This window comes from Colletotrichum lupini, chromosome 3, assembly GCF_023278565.1.
Source record: "Colletotrichum lupini chromosome 3, complete sequence".
Taxonomy (NCBI): Eukaryota; Fungi; Ascomycota; class Sordariomycetes; order Glomerellales; family Glomerellaceae; genus Colletotrichum; species Colletotrichum lupini.
In genome coordinates this window covers 5,766,444-5,786,785 of record NC_064676.1, presented here as the reverse complement: position 1 = coordinate 5,786,785, position 20,342 = coordinate 5,766,444, and the positions used below count along the sequence as shown (strand labels likewise).

The following is a 20,342-nucleotide window of genomic DNA, read 5'->3' as shown; positions in this document are numbered from 1 at the left end:
CATTCGTCATGGAAGAATGGCATGACCCGTCATGCCGGCGCCTAGACGTCTTCACCAGCGGCGGCATCTCCAGTTGTCTAAGCTGCGGCTCCATCCAGCTCGATCTCGATACACCACAGTCAGAAACGAATGATGAGGATGAAAATACAACAGACACCGCCGTCTACAGGCCCCTAGAATCCCAAACAGACATCCGCCTCCTCACCCTAGAGCCGGGGGAATTCGCAGACCCCATCAGATGCACCCTCGCCCTGAGCAGCACCGCCAGCATGATAGACTACGACGCGATCTCCTACACCGGGGCGAGCGAGGACGGCGCCATGGCCTGGACGCAGCCCATCACCCTCGACGGTCGCGCCTTCCTCGTCACGGCCAACTGCGAGATGGCGCTGCGGCGCGTCCGAAGCCGCGGCGCGCAGAGAGTTGTCTGGATCGACGCCGTCTGCATGAACCAGCAGGACGTCGAGGAGAGGGGCCACCAGGTGCGCTTGATGCCGCAAATCTACTCCCGCGCGCAGCGCGTCCTCGTCTACGTCGGGGAACCGGTGCCCGAGGAAGAGGCGCTCTTCCGCTTCTTGAATGATCGGGACACGACGACCCCGGATCTGCCCCGGCGGCTGTCGCTCCAGCAGGCGTTGGAGACGTTGCTCACGCGGCGGTACTTTTCGCGGGCATGGATTCTTCAAGAGGTGGCGCTGGCTAGGCAGGCGACGTTGATCTGCGGGCAGTACGAGATGCCCTGGTCACGGCTCCAGATCCCCTGGCTGGCGGACCGATGCTTGCTCATCAACACGAAAGAGAAGCCGCGGCTGCTGAACATGCTGCAGCTGCCGTCCGTTCTGCAGTTTCGGGCGCCTGCGTACAGGGACTCGAGTGACCTGCTCCGGCTCCTGGACCTGGCGCGCAACAGTCATGCCTCAGATCCCAGGGACAAGCTTTTCGCCGTGTATGGGCTTATATCTTGCGCGCAGAGCGATGGGATTGTAGCGGACTACACGATGTCGACGAGGGAGGCGTATATGCAGATGGCCAGGTGGATTGCGCAGAGGTTTGGAATCCCGGCGTTACTGCTCAGGTCGTTTCACGTCGGCGAGGTCGGCGAGGAAGCGGATGAAGGTGATGAAATGGTCCAACAGGAGAAACCTGAGAAATTCAGGATACCGTCATGGACGCCGAATTGGACGCATAAGCCCTCTTCGCGAGTTATGCCATTGCTTACGGAGATGTATGACGAGACTGCAGCAGGATTTGGTCCAGTCGGCCTCCCAATCAGTCTGAAGGTGGCTGAAGACTCCCTCGGGTTTCCAGCTTTCAAGCTGGGAAAACTATGTGATGTCCTGAGCGAGTACGATGCCCAAGCAAGAAGGGCAAGTCCTCCGGGATCAGTCGTTGCAGCAAAGCCATGGCCGTATACGGTCTTCGAAATGTCACATCTGGGCAGGAATAAGTCGTGCGATCAGGTGGCATTTGTTTTCTGGACGCAAGACCCAACGAACCCTCAGCGACCTCAGTTTCCCGAGGTCGAACAATTGTTTAGGAAGCTTCCAGGCTATGATATCACGGCTTACGATGCGGGGCGCAGAGAAGAGTACCAGGACCTTTACGTATATCTAGCTCCCAAGGCGGATAAGTACGATGGATTTTCCTTCGAGGAGCCGGGTACCGTCGCAGTTTGTGTTGACAATCTTTCATGCGTGTGGATTCACGATGGCCTCGACAAACGGGTGACTGAGGGCCGGTTTAGCAACTACGCGATCTGCGCCAGAGATCTGGGTCGTGGGGATATCCGCATCGCCGGGTTGTTGCACATGGATGGGCTCGTGCATGAAGGCGTTTGGAAGAGTGGCCAGTTTGAAAATGTGAGCCTCGTCGGCGAGGATCTTGGAGCTTACCCAGCGCGAGGTAACAAGCCCAGGCGCAGCGCGTACTACTGGGAACGTGAACAGGAGCGCGCACAGTCAGCCCGAACCGGACAACTTGAAGGTGCGGACGCGGCAACTGTCACAAATGGCCCCTAGTTAGGTAAAGGGATTCGTGGAAAGTTTCAAGCAGACGGAAGGATTCGATGCCCTAGAAGTGAGGTTTAAGAACATCATCGCCATTCTCGTTGGAATGAAACAATACGACCCGACGGAAGTTATCGGAAGGCTGAGAGCCGCCAATTCGCAAAAGGGAGTAGCAATTATCGCCATAAGTCGAATCGGGAAAGGAGCTTGGGCCAGTCGCAGAGAGCTCTGGACTGTCACAGTGACGCCAACCGAAATGACAGATTGAAAATTTTTTCCTCCTTTGTTGAACTGTTGAACGCCTTGACAGCCTCGCTCGGACGGTTATGTGGTTCGGGGGTTGCAATGGCAAACGAGGTTGATGCAGTGATGCCTGGGGGTTCGTTCGACTCGGTATTGGAGCAACTACAAAAGGGGCTCCAAGGGGAGAAACGAATAGTCGCAGGGAAATCGTATGCGCGTTGGGCTTCGTGTCTGCGTACGTTCCGAATGGCTGGTAGAGAAGCCTGGGTTTTGCGTAAGGAATGGAACGTCGTAGCCAGCCTAGCGAATTACTAGAAGCCTTCCAAATGCAACTCATTCCCGGCCGAAAAATCGCACAGCCATGGACGTTCTTTCGGGCGGATGTATTTCTTCGGGGTCGCCTGTACGTAGGTAGTCGCCTGCAGTCTGCTCCTTGTCGCGCTCGGTGGTTATTTCCGCAGTTGCTTCAAGTGTTGGTGCCTCAATCCAATCCCGGAAGGGGCCCCCGGGACTTGCAGCTGTGGCGTGTGTGTGTGCAACAGTGCAACCTCTTGGGCATGTGGCGTCTCAAGTCGATCCCGTTCCTGCCCGTTCATCGATTCTCGGCGCGCTGGGCGGCATCGGGTGTTTCGGTTGATGATGCAGCCACCGCGGAATAAGCATGGAAGCATGAGCCTAAGGCGACGACATGCCGCCGGACGGCGCCTGCTTCTTACCTAAGGCACTTTAGGCCGGCAAGAGACATGGAAAGGGAAGGGAAGGAAATAGCCATGACAAGAGCCACCCGCAAGACAGGAAGGAGAGAAGGAAGAAAGAGCCTAGACTACTAGGACAATGAAAAGGAAGGAATGACAACAGTAAGAGTAACTCTAGCAGCTGCCCTCGGAAGGGAAGATACCCAAGGTAAGGTACCTAAGGTAGGGTAAGAACCTACTCCGTGTACGTATCCGTACTTGCCTGAGGTGAAGAACCTCTGGACTCTCGTGACGCTGGAGGAAGCGAAAGACTTTTTGGGCCTTTTTGGCTTCATGGTCATCTGTCCCGTTATCGCACATGACACCATCAGCTTCCATCATCCATCATCCCGAATACCACCATCATCCCGAATACCACCATCATTGAGCAATCAATTGACGCCACACGGCCCAATGGCTCAACAATCTCCCGCGTCTTATCAGTCGGCATCATCAAAGATGGTCGGTACAAGCAAACACCATTGCTTTTTGTTCGAGAGTTCCAATTTCAGATACGATCGGAATGTCAGACTCGGACACATGATTCAGAAGCACAAGCTCTAGCTCAACCACTGGCTTCCAGGCCCTCGACGGCGCCATTGGCATTGACGCAGGAGACACTCACACCCTGACAGAGACAGAGACAACAATGATGCGTCATTTTTGAGGCTCTGTAGCCTCAGGCATGCACCACAAGACAATGGCAGCGAAGCGGAATGGCGAGCGCCAACGGTGCGTTTCGGCGTTTCTTCTCCCTCAAAGCTTGCGCTTGCACTAGCAAGAGCAGCTTGGCTGGGAGTCAAATTTTTCTCCCGGCGTCGGCCTCACCCCCAGTGGTTGGACGGAGGGCGGTACCTCACAGGCTCATCCTGGACGCCTCACGGGTGAAGCCCAACCGTAAAAGGTACATGGCCTCCGAGACATGGCAGACCCACGCATCATTTCGAGCGACCTGCGTATCGCGTACCGACAGCTGGGATTGACAAACGCTAGATTTACGTTTGACGCTGAATCAATCTCGCAGATACTCCTTTTGTGGATCCCGACATTACGGTTACGGCGCTGCGGTTGCACCCATCTCGGCCATCTCAGACACTGGAACCTCGGACGTCGGCTCAATGGAGCGAACCTGCCTGCCATTGGCAGATGAATCGCCACGTCCGTCGGCCATCGGTAGGGCCAAGCTGTCCAGCAACGAGAACACTGCAGCGTCCCTCGGAGCGCTGCCAGTGCAAGTGTACGCCAGCCAGGTTTCTGGGTGCTGCCGGGATCTCACGTAACACTCGTCTACTTGCAGTCGGGGGTGTAGGGAAGGGGCGTGTGTGCAGTCAGACGGCAAGCGTCCCTGACAGGAAACTGGGCTGGCCAAGGCATGTGTGCGTGCTTCGATTGACTTCATCCCATCTTCGCTGATGGCTTGGCGGCGGCATCGACTCGAACGAAAAAAACGAAAAAGTTTGATAAGAAGATGGGAAGAACAGGAAAGGGAACGAGGAATGGTTGAGAAGTGAAGGGAGGGAGCACGACATGAAATGCAAATCGACGCAAGCGACAAAACGGAAGTAGACCTTGGGCCAATTCTCTATCTCCCCTTCAAACCACGATCCGTCTCACCGCGTCCCTTTTTATCTCTGGGACCAACGTTCCAACTCGGTCATTGTGTCCACTTCTTTTCTGGTGTTGACGCCTTTTTTTCTTGAGCTATTTTGTCGGGTCCACCCACGTGTGAGTGCAAGGCTGCGGCTGATTGGACCCGGCCGCCTCAGAGTGGGGGCCTTCGACGGTATCGGGTGGGGGTCACCGCAAGCCATGACCGGGCTGATATCAAAGCTGACATTTGGCGGCTTTTTCTCTCTCTCTTTTTTTGCGCTGTGTGCCTGAGGGAATGTTTTTTTGAGAAAATTTTCTCTCGCCATGGGACTCCCATCCAGGCTCGATCCGTGTGTTTCCGGCACCAACAGCCTCTTATCTAGAATGCTTCAGTGAGCTTGAGGTGGTCTCTCTCCATTAAGCCAAGATACTTTGGAACATGGACATTGCGTGCTCATGCCATCTCAAAGACTGAGTTGACACACGCTGGACCTACATGTTGATTATCGATTAGCCGGCCGTAACGGACTCAACCTTGCGGATTCTCCTTAGCCTTGATACCGCAACCCACTTCTCATGATTCGTGTTCCTGGCCAAGGGGGCATATCCAGCAAGTACACACTCCGTACGCCTCAGGCACGGTCAAAGGGCCCCAAGATCAACCATCTCTCAGACTCTCCCTCTCTCCGTTCAGGGATCCCCTTCGCCGTCCAGCCTCCCGACAATGCCCGAGATCGGTGCGAGGGCGTGTGTGTTGGATCTCTTTGGTGGATGAAGGTCCACGATATGTCAACGACCGCACATGTCTAAACCTGATTGGGACGCCTCGTTCATTGCGAATCCGTCCCCAGCGCCGGGCCCACCGATGTCTAGTGAATACACAAACGGTACGGATACTCACCAGTTTCTGCCGTCTCCTGTTTGATCCGATCCCACACACATCCTGAAGAAGCCTCAGGCTCATCATCTCCAGCGTGGAACCTGAGGCCTGGCTGGCGAGCCATCTGGATCAACTTCCGCCGTCCCGTTGCCCGGGCCCCTGCCCTCCTCTCTCTACCGAGCTTGCCCGTCACCTGAGCGAGAGCTTTTCCCTTCCGAACCTGCTTTTGAGCTTTTTCTCTCTCCTCCTTCTTCCTTCCACTTTACCTACCTCCATCCCAATCTGTCCTTGTTTCCTATCTTCTCTTCCTCCCAGTCCATCACCGTCTATCCCACAATCTCCCCTCACATCAGTCACAATGGCCTCCACTCGTGTCCTCGCCTCCAGACTCGCCACTCAGATGGCCACCAAGGCCGCCCGCCCTGCGGTGCGCGTCTCTGCCATGCCCAAGCGCACCATCACTGGTAAGTCTTGAAAAATTAGTTCCCGTCGAGAGAACGGAGACGAAGGGAGGAAATGGGAAAGGCATCGAACAAGAAAAAAAAGAATAAGACCGACGCCGACATCGAAGCCAATGAGCAATCATATCAATTGGCCTCGCGGCACCGATCCGATATCAACGATGAGTTCGATATCGTCGCCTTCCCACCTCCCCGTCGAGAAAACCAGAAAATAATGAGAGAACCACGATTGTTCTGACATTCGATTTGCGAAATTTTCAGGCTTCTCCAGCCCCCTCCAGGCTGTCAAGCGCCAGCAGGCTACCACCATCAAGTCCTCCAAGGTCTTCACCCAGGTCCAGGCCAAGCGCGCCTACTCTTCTGAGATCGCCCAGGCCATGGTCGAGGTCTCCAAGAACTTGGGTATGGGTTCCGCCGCCATCGGTCTTACCGGTGCTGGTATCGGTATCGGTCTGGTCTTCGCCGCCCTCCTCAACGGTGTTGCCCGCAACCCTGCCCTCCGTGGCCAGCTCTTCTCCTACGCCATTCTTGGTTTCGCTTTCGTCGAGGCCATCGGTCTTTTCGATCTCATGGTTGCCCTCATGGCCAAGTTCGTGCGTCATCACCAATCCATTCTCATCTCATCGAGACTCATCAAAGCTAACAACCACGATAGACGTAAGCGATTCATTTCGCACTGGCGAGCTGGGGAGAGGCAAGGAGACAGTTTTCGGACGGAGCTGTGCTCTCTTGACCGCCATCTCCTCTTGGGACAGGTTCGCCTATGGTCACGCAATGGAGCATCATCCACTCCGTACTGCGTGACGAGCTAGAGTTAATAGACGGGATAGACAGCATGGTGGGCATTTTAGACGATTAGAGGTCATAGACCGCACGGCTCTGCTGTGTTGTATAGATGGAAATTGGTCTGTGGCAGGGACGAGGTAAAGCACTACTCTTACCAGCGAAAAAGTTTTGCATCTCCCCATCTTTTGCTTCAGCCAGCCTACCCCCGTGGCTCCTGGCCCTGATACAATTTTTTCTGTAAAAATACTACAAACCTCAAACTGATGATCACTGACTTTGATGACTTTTGTGAGGCAATTGATGAAATTCTGAGCATTGGGCATGAGATCGTGAGATGAGGTCAAAATTCTCCGTACAACCCGACAACCAGCACAATCTCACCGCCCGAGTTCAGGCACTTCATATCCACTCTGGGGAAGGGACCAGTTCTACCGAGTGCCAGAGCTTGAAGCTTCCCGAGATCTTTCGAGGTCGAATTGGCCAATGTGAGATGAGAATTGGGCGAGCTTCACTCGAGCTACCTAGGTAGACTTTTTTTTTGCGGGTGTCTTCCCGGGCCTGGCGGCGGGAAGCCAGCATGCCATCCCCACGGGGTTGTTTGCACACGAGCAATCACGCACCATGCCATGCCCTACGCCTCTCTCTCCTCTCACTTATCAATCTGCTGGCTTGTTCACCACTAGGTTCGATTCAGTGACTTCACTTTCGGGAGTCTCTCTCCTTTGAATGCCGTGTGGATATCCTACCTGCTCATCTGATTCTTGGTCTTGAAGGCGCTGCAGTAGAAGACCACGATGATGATGATGCCACAGGCAAAGGAGAGGTACTACCGCTGGAGGCACACCTCTTGATGTGCCAATTGAAGAGCCAGGCCGGTCGCCGCCATTTTCCCATCACTCTTCCTCTCACTCGAGCAGCTTGAACCATCAATCAAGACTACTATTCCCGTCGTAACTGTCATTGACGCCGCCAACGATAGTCTGGTCCCCCCCCCCCCCCTAAAAAATCCCTGACCCAAGCCCGGAAGGACAACAAGCTCGGTTTCCGAGTGCTCCGCTCGACCTCGACGTATGTCCTTATCGTCGAAGCCTGGCTCCGAGTCGTGCGTCCGACAGCGCTGTATCCGCAGGCTGCCAGACAAGTAGACTGAGGAACACCGTCACGGAGACGCTCACACACCCCCCTCGGGTCTCTTACACACCTGTCCTTTCCAGACGACGAACGGCCGTTTGTTTTGGTGGTCTCTGAGTTCTTTCCCCCACTCCCATCCCCTTCAAACCCGCGACGAAAACTTTCGCCGTCGTAAGCTTGAGCGAGCTTGAGCTTTGAAGAAAAAGCTTCGGGAAAAAGCTAGAAAAGTCCAGATGAAATCAGACAAGACACGTGATGGTCATTGACAACGGCGATGAGAATCTTGAAGTTCGCGATCGACTTTCTTCCATCCTCCTCATGTGCTCCTCTAGATCTCGATCGTATGTCCTGGGTGGCAAGGCACCCAACCTGACCTGTCGGCTCCCGCAGGACCATTGTCGTCTCCCTCTCACTTGAGAGACGAGACAAGCGCGAATATCCATCCGTACGCTGTAATTATCCATTTCCGTACTGATCACCGTTTCATCGCAGCAGTACAAAGAGGAAAAGAAAAAAGTGTACTTAGTCTCTTGCTGCTCTTATCGCAGGTACCTCTTTCGTGCGCGTGTTCCCACCCGTGGCACCCCCTTCCTTTCCCCCTTTACCCCGAGCCACGATCATCCCCCCCCCCCCCCCCCGTTTTCTTTGCCCCCTTTTGGGATCAGCTTTGCGGGTCCCAACGTAAAGGTTTCGACGGTCAGGCGGCGCTGCGGGATTGGACTTTCGACTTGCTAGAGGGGCTCCACAGAACAGTATTGGCATCATGGACTTCTGTCCCATCCAAGACCAACTCCCATTCTTGTCACCGTTTTCGTTCGTATCCACCGTATTTTGCGAGGTCAGCGGGCAATGTGGTCGCCCGGTCGGTGATGTCGTGATGTTGCGTTAATGTGGGCTTGCAGTCTTTGGCACCACCCGACGTTGATTTTGAGATGGGATGTCGTTGGAGAGATTAAGTAATCCTTCCAACCCTTTTTTTTTTTTTTTTGGTATTTTTTTCTATTCATGACGAACCCGGCTGTAGGGTAATGGCAGGTTTCCCCTCACGCGAACCTCGTTCGACTTTTTTGAGACCTGGGCTCATTTTTTGGGCAGTGTTCTCCAATTCGGAGAACCGAGGGATTGGCGAGTGCAACGGCGTCGCGAAGAGCCGAACTGCTGCAGGACCAAGCGAGGGTGCAGGAAAAACAGGGCAGACACGGTACCTGATAATCTGACCCACTCTTTGCCTTTTATGGATTGGGAGGGAACGGACGTGGGGGGGAACGGAAACGACGTCTGTCCCTCGGCTGCTGGGATTCTGGGAGATGTTGATGGGATGTGGTTTGTTTTGATGAGATGATCATGGTGATATGTTAAGGAATGGGAAGGAAATGGAAGTAGAAGGTCGTCTCCCAAAAGTGCAGTAAGATCTTGAAAATCTAGTAAGGGTATTCAAGCAACAACCACGATCAAACCTCGAGAGCTTCCTGGAGTAACGCGTGGGAATCTGGCGAAATGTTACACAGGACACGACTAATGCGCCATGAAGTCTGTTGATCCAACAAACCAACAACGGCAACGGTGTTATCTCACCACGTTGTTCCGTTGCCAGTTGCCAGTTGCCCACCAGGAAACGGAAGACTCGAGGTCATCGTATCGAAGGCCCCCGCCCCCCATGGGGAAGCAGGTCCCGCAAGTTCACTCAGCTGATGTGGATGCCCCTGCTAAGGGATTTAGCTTATCGGTCATTGAGCCATTCGTATGAGATGACTCGAGCTCGGGCTGCCAGTGGAGAGATTCGTCGGCCGTCGTATGCGGTGACACTGCTTTGCTATAGCTGACCGACAGAGAGCAAACTCTTTCGGTCTGGATTGCTCATCCACTTTCTTGAGTCATGGTGAGAGGACGTCGAGTGAATACCGAATAGAGACTTGTTACAATCTCTGTGCTCTTACCAGTGCCAAAGTCTTGACATACGGCCGTACAATCATCCAGACTCAGCCTTGTCATTTCGACCAAGGGAAAGATGGCCCTGGGCTGTAAGCGATGAGGACGTGGACAGATCTAGGCGTCAGGCCATTCACGTCTATCGCTAAGGAGAAGCAAGGCTTCAATACGCTCCACGCATGTCTGATGGTATGCTTCTCCTTTGAACGTTGTCTTCGCTGTTGCAGACTCGGTTCGTGAAACATGGCATATAGAGGTAGTCAACGAATTTCCAAAAAAATAGAGCCGAATGTGAAGCGATAACTGGAAGGCTATCAATCCCCACATATGAGTTTGGTATGCATTCTGGAACTAGAGTTTCGCAATCGGTTCTCCCAATGGAATACGTATGCCGGGGACAACTCTAGGGATATGTCTGAGCCATCAATCTCGTCTACTGGAGAGCAAGCTTGATAAGCTGCAAGCTCTATGAGATTTCTCGGTGATATGTATTGCACAACACAGGGCTGGCGCATAAGCATGACCGTGTAACCGGCTCCGGGTCCATGACACAAGCCTCGCGATGAGCTTAGCGACCTATGTGATAGACATCGCCGTGATAAGAACCCCCGTAGTAGAAAGGCCGGACTCTTTCACCAAGGGGTTCTCGCCCGGCACTTGGGTTGTGGTCATAATTAGTTTCAGCCCCCTGGAAGCACGTATTTATCCATCTCTATATATGTGCGCCTGCTGGATGACAAACAACCTCTGCAACAAAGTGCAGAGAGATGGTTCTGAAGGTAAAGCTGGGATTGAGTTGACGAGACTGTGTCATACAATACAGGGGCTTTGGAGTGCTTTCTTCGTCTACCCATCAAGTCTCTCCTTTTGAAGCGCGGTCGAGCGCTTGGACCAAATTGCATATCTCAAGAGAGAAAAAAAGCCTCTGCTGCCCCCAAGCCTTCATGCCGCTATGCTATAAAAGCCTATTGAGAGAAAGAGCTCCTATGGAAATGAGAAGAATCCGGGCACATCGGATTGGCGGCCTTCTCGACAAGCATGTAAGACACCTCTACTCGGTGACTTATCTTGCATGTATTCCGCCATGATGAGCTGTTGTCTGTTCATTCACTCATCTAGATCCCCAACACTTACCAAACTTCCTCAGATACGATCTATCACTCAATTCTCATCATCAACCTACAAAGACGTATACACTGTTGAATAAGACCGAAGTGCAGAGAGAGACAGGGCAAGTACGCTCTGTCATCTTGCGTATCCAACATAGGGGTCTAATTCCGTACCCGCGACTCAATGACCGCAATCACAGCTACGGGCTTCAACCTCACTTCGAGATCATCGTACAATTCGTCGACAATGAAATGGATTTCCTCGCTCGTGCCAGACAGAAGACTCAGGAAGACTGCAGCATGCTGGAGTTTGACTTCTAATATCGAGAGACACCACAACGAACGGACGTGACTTCGAAGACGAAGACCAACCCTACGAGAATGGACGCAGGACCAAGTAACCAGGACAACGCGGCCAACATTAAACCTCAACTTGGAGCTCAAGACCAGACTAGTCTCTACTGCGAGCTTGTCCTCTCCATCTTCAAAATCTATACCCTTGAGCCCTGAGCACGAGAAGGGAAGAGCTCGGAGGGGTTTGAAGGCTCACGACAGCGACTCCAATACGATCCCCTCTAGCCAAACTACGCGGCGGGTTCGAGGATATAATCTCACCGACGCTAAATGAATGGCATGAAGGTCGTGCATATGTCTAATATCTAGCACGTATATGACGGCCGCGCCATGTGACCTACCTCGCACGTTTCAATCTAATCACCGACCTCGTAGATATACCCCAAATGCCGACGTCAAGGACGATGCGCGGTTGAGTTACATCTTTGGGTCGTGAGAGGACCCGTGAATTAGTTGGTGGCTTCACAGAGGCCAGAGGGCCGAGGTCATCGATGTAGGAAAAACCAATCGACGGTACACACATCACAAGGAAGCAACATCAACGCAACAAGCCATCATTCTCGCCAAAGAACTAGAACGTAAGAATTTCATTAATCTAGTGATGATACCTGGTCCTCCCCCCGCCCCCGATCCCCGTGGGATACCTTTTCCCATTCATCACAAACGGCACGGGCTTCCTGCTGGGCTGCACCGTCGTGATGGCGTCCCACATCTGGCGGAAGCTCGCGCGGCGCGCGGGGAGCATGCTGTACTGCAGGCTGTACAGGTTCTTGCGGTTGAGCGGCGGGACGAACTTGCCCGTCACCAGGCAGAGTACCACCGTGGGCGAGAGGTAGTGCTTGCGGATGCGGTTGCCCATCTGGAAGTACTGGTGGAACATGGCGCGGAAGGTGAGGGGGATGGACTGGTGAGGCGTGTTAGAAGCGATTTCTCTATAAACACACGGTGGTGACAAGGGAGGAATGATATACCTTGAGGTAGATGACGGAGGTCGGTGGCTCGTTGGAAGTATTATTAAGTCTATAGTCAAGGGTATCTCGAAGTTCAAAACGGATGCCGCCTGCTTCGTGTTAGTCAGGTTCTTCGCATTGATGTGGAGTGATGTATACCTGGTAGTCGTCTCGGGTCTTTGACCCGCAACATCAGCGCAAAAAGGGGAAAGTGATTTAGACAAGAGAGAAGTGTATCAAAAACAGCCTTTAGTGAAATAATGACCATTCGTGCGACGGCGAAGTTCAAGTAGAACACCACCACGGTCGGGAGGAGGAAGAAGAGTAGGGTGAAGAGGATGGTGCCCACAAGAAGCTGGTCCAGGTCGTAGTCGCACGAGTCGATACGATTGCGGAGGACATTGTGCTTCTTGCCACGGAACAGGTGAAAGAGGGAGATGAGAATTGTGAGCTGCCAATGGTAGATCCGGGCAGATGCCAGATAAAAGGAGTAAATGTGGACGGTCAAGCTGGAAAGCAGGTCGGAGAACATGGCAATGGGCATGCTGGCTCCGGCGAAGCTGGAAAAGCCAATGAACCAGATGATATGTGGCAATAACGGCTGAAGCGTCGCGATACAGTCTATTCAAGTCAGTAATCTTTCACTCCTGAATTCTGAATGCAGACGAACTCACTTGACCAGTAGTCAATGACCCAGAGGAAAAGATCTCCTAGGAAGAGAGCCAGCTCGCTGTTCAGCTTCAAACCCGCAGGCCATCCCATTAGCCACGATATACTTCTTTGAAGCGCCTCGACCGTGTACACCCTCAGAAGCTCGCTGATTGCGTTGGCGGCCCACTCCGCGTTGTCAATGATGTAGGAGCCCAACGCAATACCAATGATGACATCGTTGGCGACGAGCCATAGGCTATTGTAGAACCGTATGTAGTCAGGGTGACTGGTCGTGACGCTCTCCCAGTCATTCTTGCGCTGTCGCAAAGTGGTGTACTGCATGGGCCAGTAGCAAAACTGCTGCAATCGGATCTCTACTTGTTGCGCCGTTGCCGATATGTCCTTCAAAGCTAGGTAGTCGTCCCTCAATCGGAATTCCAAAATTTGGAGGAGCAACTCGGCGACCGCCCTGTGACCCATGAGCATATACACAAACCCCCACTGTATCAGCGGAAGCAGGTAGAAGATCAAGAGGTCCCAGACGAAATTCCGCATTGATGTCGCATGCTCCACCACTCGCTCCGAGACGCTGAGAGATCGCTTGGGTCGGGTGCCGATCCGGGAGATGTTCTTCTGCAACAGCTGCTCCAGCTCCCACGACCAGTTGATTTGATTCACAGTTTTTGGTAGTGCTCTCTCTTTTGGTGACGGAGACCGCTTGATGATGGTGTGTTGTTTAAGCTTTTCCACCAACTTTCTCTTTTCCTCCTTCACCTTCAGCTCCTGCCTCTCTTCTTCAGCCATGTGTTCTGTCGGCGGTAGGCCCGGTGCCTCCTTATTCCCAAGCGCGAGCGAGATGGGGTTCAGCGAGATGTACTGCATTCTGCTGGGGCGCGGTCGGTCGTAGAGTATGATCTGTATGCTGAGAGCCTTTGCGCACGCGATTCGGGGCGATTTTGCGCCGGCTGGTGTTGTCGCGATGAAGAGGGAGGGATCGAGTACGACGGCTTCGCTAGGGTTCGTCAGACCGAGGACGTGCATCGCATTGTGGCCGCATCGTTCGTAGATGCTATTGACGGGGTGAGGGGAGTTTCGGAAGAGGGTGCCGATTTTGAGGGCGAATTCGACATGGCCGGCCTGTAGATTGGTCAATTGGTGAAAGAGCTGGTGGTCTAGGGGGGCTGCTGACATCGACATCGTCAAGAATGGCTACGACGAAGACATCCAGGCTCGAGTTCCTCCATCCCACGACGACGCCAGGCAGGTCGGAGCGCTGGATGTCCGTCGGCCAGAATATCCTCATTAAACCGTCATTTTCTGGCATGTCAGCCGAGGGCAGCGCGGGAGACGGCGCTCAGAAGGAGCCTCTCCGTCGCAACTGTTCCCTGGCCGAGACGCCAGCTCCGGTGGATCGGGGATGCTGCGGTCGAGTCCGTCATTAGCCAGATGCTTCTCCCAGTTGCGCAACCAGACATGTCTCAGCGAGGGGGTCGAAAGGGTTTGTCGTACCAGGTTCGCCTCCTTGGTGGCCAATCGTTCCACGGGGATGAATATGACGAGGTAGACGAAGGTCAAGAGCGCGAAACCTTTGGCGGCGCGTGTCTAGACATGGATGTTAGGGTTGATAACGAGGCAGCGCATAGGTAGCTGGGCCCGAGGGAGGGAGGGAGGATCATCATACAATAACTCCGTAGTCCCAGGCGAAAATGGCAAGCTCATAGAGACGTGTGACCAGATCCCATCGAGCGGTGATGTAGCCAGCTACGAAGATCCCAAGGCTGAGAACCGAGAGGGGGTGCATAGAATCGTTATTCCCTTGGATAGTGCATGCCGAGGCTTGTCGCCAAGGAGAGGTACTGGTATGTCGGGGCGGAAAGGACCTAGATTGAGCGTCGGACTGCGGACTCGGCGGCGGTGATTGCGGGACAAGCGCGGGGGGGAAGAGGGGGGTGAAAGCTTGGAAAGGATCGTGGGATCGCAAGCTTGATTCGACGTGTCTTGGAGAGCTTTCGGAGGAGGAGGAGGGTCGGGCGAGGACTGGCTTGGTGCGATGATTCGAATACGTTGATGTAGCACCGCAGTTGGTGTTGTGTTGCTTTGCGCAGAGATGTTCTAGAGGGGAGGAGAAGAAGAAGAAGAAGAAGAAGGGACGTGGAGTCGTGGAGGGATGTGGGCGTGGATACCTTACTCTCGAGTCTCTGCAGTCTGGACGGCCGATGGAGTAAAGGTACTCGACGCGGACCTTGGAAAAGGGCACAAGACAAGATGGGACTAGAAACAACTATGTAGAGAGCCAGGGACAAGCTTCACGCGCGCGTAGAGGGATGCGGTAGATCTGGGAATTTGCCATGTAATTATTGGAGGGACAGAACGGGGGGTACAAGAGGTTTGGCAGCTTTGGGGTTAGCTTAGGTGGAGGACGTCAGGACATCAGGTTCTTCCTCTACCGGTAAGGTACACTGTACCTTGGGGAGTTAGTCCCTGTTGGTTTCTCTGCCGTCCAGCCTCCAGCCTACCTAGGAAAGGTACATATGCGCGTACAAGTCGCTCTGCCGCTAGCGAAATGTCTCGCTAGCGGGTCTCGCGTCCACTAAAGGAGACGGGAGATCTGGACATTTTCCAGGTTTGGCTGAATGCTGCACTTTGCAGGAGTTCTACAAGTAGGAGTTCCTGCTGACCAGTGACCCGCGGGACGCACTCAGAGGGTCTACGGGGATGTGGGCGGTCTGGAACCTGGAACGAGCCCCCACCCTGCTTGAGCTTGGCTTTCTCATAGCTGGGACTGGCCCGCCTCTGGTCCATGCTTCCATTTTTTGCTAGGTTTTTTCCATAGTGACCCGGCGCGATCTGGTGAAAGTAAATCTACCAACATCACGTGGGCTGATGCATCACATCAAGGTACTTACCTAAAAGTACTCGGATAGTTCTATTCGCGTTTTGTACATGTTCGTTAGACTTCATATGTCATATAGTTACGCTCATATGTTGGGACAAAAGGCTTTCCGTGTCCATCATGCAACTTGGGAGCCTCCTTGGTCGTGCATCAAGTCGATGGAGACTTGGCGGTGATCTCAATATTGACACATGTCCAGCAATGAACCCACGTTACACCGTTTACCTGCACAGTCATCCAGGATTCCTTTCTTTGCCTTTGCTGTCTTGTTGGCACCCCACTACCTAGGTACGCAGTAAGTTGCTCTATGAGCCTGTGAGGTACCTTAGGTATCACTTGTTGTCTGCATCCCGGGAGTCTCCCTCGGAGAAATTCAAGCTTACCTGAGAGTCTACTCAGTCTAGACGTTGGTGTCCACATCCGAGTCACCAGAGGAACAGGTAGCCGGCGCGCGGACGCGTCATGGAAAAGCCAGGGAAAAAACACATCATATTGGGAGATTGCCGTCTCTAAACACTGCCACATTGTGCCCGACAAATGCAACCTGGAAAAACGCCAAAGGAAACTAGCTAGCGAGATATCTTGTCCGGAATTGAAATGCCTCCTGCACAAGTGGTCAGATTCTCATCTCCACGAACACATTGCAGCAATGGGGAGGGTGCATGCTGATGCGGCACTCACATTTACGTCCCATGTATGTCGCATCGTTGTCTTTCTGGTCTTCCCGCGCCTCATCCAGCAGCTTGTCTATGCCGCGTTCCTTGAGGGCGACCTACCTGCCAGTCAGTCATTGTGCTCTTCCTCGCCGCTCACCCGAAAGCTTGGTTGTGAGAGCAGTCGTCGTCGTTGAGACGTCACCTACCGTCAAACACTTTTGGTAGTTCTTGAATAGATCGGCACACTCATTGTTATCTGTTCCGGTGCCTCTGAGGTACTCTTCAGCCCGTCGTTAGAAGCCTCCTTCGCCATCCATGTCGTGTGCAGGGAACCAACTTACTCTCACTGTACCATTTCAAGAAGCATGTATCGTAGCGCCTACCCCAGCAGTATTAGCAGCCCGTTCATTCGTCTCTTTACGAGATCAACTACTTACTCCTTGACTTCATTGCATTCGGGGGCTAAAGACGCAGACATGATGGATGCTTCTCTGTTGACGGAACTCACGGAGGACTGAGAGGTGAAGTTCCAGGTTGCGGCTAGAAATGGAGACAAAATCATCACAGGGGCCTGAGTGCCTAAGGTCAGCGGCGTCATCCGCTGTAAGTGGAAGGGCTTGGCCAAGGCTCTTGCCTTCCCTTTTACTGGCATCCACCTCACACTCACCAGCTTCATCCTCTGTGTAATCAATTGCAACTTCTCAATTTCAGACATTCTGAACACCAACAATGGTTTTGTGAAATTACTGTCAGCATCGACTGAAACTAGACTCTCCATCATCCCAATACGAATACATCTTTCATTCCTCGAAGTGTAAGGTATCCTGCGCCAAGCATCGAAGTCGCTTATCCAGGTGCTTATCGATTAGATAGCGCCTCTAATCTTATCGACCGGGGCCTTTCATGGTGGGCTCTTTTTTTTTGTTCAATCGTCAAACTTCGCAGCGAAACCGCGACAGCCTCCACCGAGAACCACACCCCTTGCGCCGATACGATGGCGTCCCCCCAGGACTTCAAGTCTCTTCAGGACAAGATCCAGGCCGCGCTCGTGGCCACTGTCAAGTCGGTCAACCGTGTCTCCGCCGAGGACCTGCCCTTCCAGCGCGCTGTCAACCCCAGCGTCGGCGACGATCTCGACGCCAAAACCACACGGATTCTCGAGCTCTCGACCACACTGCTCAAGTCAGCTGCAGAGGTCTGCGGACTAAATGCGCCCGATCTCGAAGATCCCGACGACGTGGATATGCGCTGGCGAAGCATCGTGGACGTTGTCGACTCAGTCTTGGAGAAAGCCGACACATCCATTGACGAGTACACCGGAGCTTTGAAGAGGAAGGATGCGCCTGCTACTGATGCCGTAAGCGCGCTTCATTGTTGACACGGAATACCATGTATACTAACGCTACATAGGCTCCCCAATCGAAGAAGCCCAAGACGGCTGGAGGCGTTGTCCGCAGCGCCAACATCACTAAACCCCAACTCCACTTCGATCAGCCGGTCGACAACAGCGCTCAATGGAAGCCCCTCATTACCGAAAAGCCTCATGCTACGGTGCCTTTGGAGAAAAGCCTGATAACTAGCGAAACAGAAGAGGGTTTTGTTCAGTATGACTACCAAGCTTTCTTACCGTTGATGTTTCCTAGAGTGCCTAGTTCCGACAAGGTCGCATACAAGGCTGCAGCCAACTCGCGCAGGAGACCGGAGAAGTTACTATTTCTCAGTGATACTGACAGAAAGATCAGATACAAGCATCCGTACGAAGCCGAAATCCTCGAGGCGAAATACCCCGACCGAGTCTACGAACAAGCCGAGCCGATTCCATGGCAGCCCGTCGAAGGTACGGAAGCTATTTACGTCGACACATACGAAGGGGTCCTGAAGATGCTGAAGGACCTCAAGAAGGCCAAGGAAATTGCCGTCGACCTGGAACATCACGACTTCAGAACATATGTCGGACTCACCTCGTTGATGCAGATAAGCACAAGAGAACAGGACTGGATTGTAGACACTCTGAAGCCATGGAGACAGCAGCTCCAGGTACTCAACGAAGTCTTTGCCGACCCTAGTATAATCAAGGTTAGTGCTGCTAAGCTCACTGACGATGCCTCGACAAAACTAACAATTCTAGGTCTTCCACGGCCCATTTATGGACATGGTCTGGCTGCAGCGCGATCTCGGTCTGTATGTCAACGGTCTGTTCGATACCGGAAGTGCATGCGAAGCGCTACACTACCCCCAAAAAAGCTTGGCATTTCTTCTCAAGAAGTTTGTCAACTTTGACGCCGACAAGAAGTACCAACTTGCCGACTGGAGAGTGCGGTAAGCAAACCCCTGAAGCGACCTCTCTGAGATACTAATACTGTGTAGCCCCCTTTCTGACGAGATGCTGTACTATGCCCGTTCTGATACCCACTTCCTGCTTTATATCTACGACAAGATGCGCAACGAGCTCGTGATGAAGTCGGACAGGGGCAACCCCAGCACCGACTACATCGAAATGACGCTCCAGAAATCCAAAACTCTCTCATTGAGTCGGTATGGTGGTGAGACGTTCGACCCCAAGTCTGGCAAGGGAAGCAAGGGCTGGTACAACACTCTTCTGAAGCACCCTATGCCCTTTTCGGGCCAGCAATTTGCCGTATATAGAGCCATCTGGGAATGGAGAGACGAGGTGGCACGGAAAGAGGACGAAAGTACAGCCTTTGTTATGCCCAATGGTATCGTTGGCGATATCGCAAAACACATGCCACCCGACGCCAAGGCTCTACATGCACTGATACCGAACCACGCCTTCATCGCACGGAAAAATGTTACGGAGATATGGACGCGCTACCAGGAGGCACGTGAAAGGGGCATCAACGAACCGCGTCTGCTGGACTTTTTCAAGTCGGAGCTTCCAAGGGCCGCTGCTAAGCCTTTGGCAGTGGCTGCGAGCGAGGATACGGTCGAGGGAGCGCTGGAACCTGCCCTCCTGTCAGAGTCACAGCTGTTCGGCCGCATGGCTCTGAGCTCGGCCTGGGAACAACCAGCCTCTGCAGCTAATGGCCTTGGAGAGTATGTCATGCTCCCGTGGCAGAAGTTTGTGCAAAATGCGAAAACGGTCGAGGTCGCTCCCGAGGAAGATGTTGCTATGGAGGGAGGCGTCGAGGAGGAAGCCAAGGCTGCTGCGGCCGCTCAGCCCGCTGAGCCTGAGGTGGAGGAGGAATTCACCCTCAAGGCTGGCACGAAACGGAAAGCCCCTGCAGCAGACGCTTCTGATGTTAGCGACAACGAGTCAGAATCCGGCGAGAGCTCCATCGACATCGTTTTGGAGCGGCCAGAGTCCGAGAGGAAGTCAAAGAAGCACGGCAAGACGGATGCTGGCGAGCGCGAGGCAAAGGTGGCTGCGAAGAGAGCAGACAAGGTGGCGCGCTACACGGAAGATTACGACAAGGCCGCGGCCGAGGTACAACGCTTGGAGAAGGAAGTCGCCAAGAAGAAGGCCGAGCCGGCTCAATTGGAGGAGGCGAAGGAGACGGCCGCGGAGAAGCAGAGAAAACTGCAAGGATACCTGACGGCGATCAACAACCGCAAGTCCAAGACGGAGAAGAAGGCGGCGAAGAAGGCCGAGAAGGCTCAAAAGGAGGCGGAGAAGAAGGCGAAGAAGGAACAGAAGCGTGCCGCGAAGAAGGCCAAGAAGGAGGCGAAGAAAGCCGAGCAGCAGGAGGCTGACGGTGTGGACTCGAGCGACAGCGACGAGGAGGAGGAGACGTTTGACTACAGCAAGGCCACATCGGTGCTCCATGCGGCGAGGACAGGCAACCGCGGCAAGACACACGTCAAGCCGACGTTTGATCCGTATGCGAAGACGGGCGATGAGCCGCTCAAGGGCGCGAGAAAGGCGCCGCCTCCCAGAGGTGAGAGGAGCGCTACGTTTAGGAAATAGGATGGGCGAGGTTCGTGTTGAGTTTTGCTGTCAAGGGGTTTGCA

At 53.7% G+C, this 20,342-nt stretch overlaps 6 protein-coding genes across 6 annotated transcripts; 4 read left to right on the top strand and 2 right to left on the bottom strand.

Moving 5' to 3' along the window:
* Window positions 1–8: 8 nt before the first annotated feature.
* On the top strand, window positions 9–2,018 carry CLUP02_06495 (heterokaryon incompatibility protein; the record flags this gene model as incomplete). The annotated part of the gene is made up of 1 exon (XM_049285494.1): window positions 9–2,018. The coding sequence occupies one exon, from the start codon at window positions 9–11 to the stop codon at window positions 2,016–2,018; it is 2,010 nt and encodes a 669-aa protein (XP_049142637.1).
* Window positions 2,019–3,683: 1,665 nt separating this feature from the next.
* Window positions 3,684–4,263, top strand: CLUP02_06494 (uncharacterized protein; the record flags this gene model as incomplete). Its single annotated transcript, XM_049285493.1, has 2 exons — window positions 3,684–3,715; window positions 4,008–4,263. 2 exons carry the CDS (start codon window positions 3,684–3,686, stop codon window positions 4,261–4,263), a joined length of 288 nt encoding a protein of 95 aa, XP_049142636.1.
* Window positions 4,264–5,811: 1,548 nt separating this feature from the next.
* Window positions 5,812–6,773, top strand: CLUP02_06493 (ATP synthase subunit C; the record flags this gene model as incomplete). The annotated part of the gene is made up of 3 exons (XM_049285492.1): window positions 5,812–5,917; window positions 6,176–6,571; window positions 6,670–6,773. 3 exons carry the CDS (start codon window positions 5,812–5,814, stop codon window positions 6,771–6,773), a joined length of 606 nt encoding a protein of 201 aa, XP_049142635.1.
* A 5,045-nt stretch (window positions 6,774–11,818) lies between these two features.
* Window positions 11,819–15,105, bottom strand: CLUP02_06492 (N-acetylglucosaminyl transferase component; the record flags this gene model as incomplete). Its single annotated transcript, XM_049285491.1, has 6 exons — window positions 11,819–12,283; window positions 12,439–12,794; window positions 12,848–13,961; window positions 14,014–14,097; window positions 14,334–14,426; window positions 14,506–15,105. Coding segments are annotated over 6 exons (2,712 nt in total), but the record flags the coding sequence as incomplete, so codon positions are not given.
* Window positions 15,106–16,333: 1,228 nt separating this feature from the next.
* On the bottom strand, window positions 16,334–16,971 carry CLUP02_06491 (uncharacterized protein; the record flags this gene model as incomplete). The annotated part of the gene is made up of 4 exons (XM_049285490.1): window positions 16,334–16,489; window positions 16,580–16,653; window positions 16,715–16,752; window positions 16,811–16,971. 4 exons carry the CDS (start codon window positions 16,969–16,971, stop codon window positions 16,334–16,336), a joined length of 429 nt encoding a protein of 142 aa, XP_049142633.1.
* Window positions 16,972–17,367: 396 nt separating this feature from the next.
* On the top strand, window positions 17,368–20,298 carry CLUP02_06490 (3'-5' exonuclease; the record flags this gene model as incomplete). The annotated part of the gene is made up of 4 exons (XM_049285489.1): window positions 17,368–17,730; window positions 17,784–18,449; window positions 18,502–18,692; window positions 18,741–20,298. The coding sequence occupies 4 exons, from the start codon at window positions 17,368–17,370 to the stop codon at window positions 20,296–20,298; spliced, it is 2,778 nt and encodes a 925-aa protein (XP_049142632.1).
* Between the last annotated feature and the right edge of the window lie 44 nt (window positions 20,299–20,342).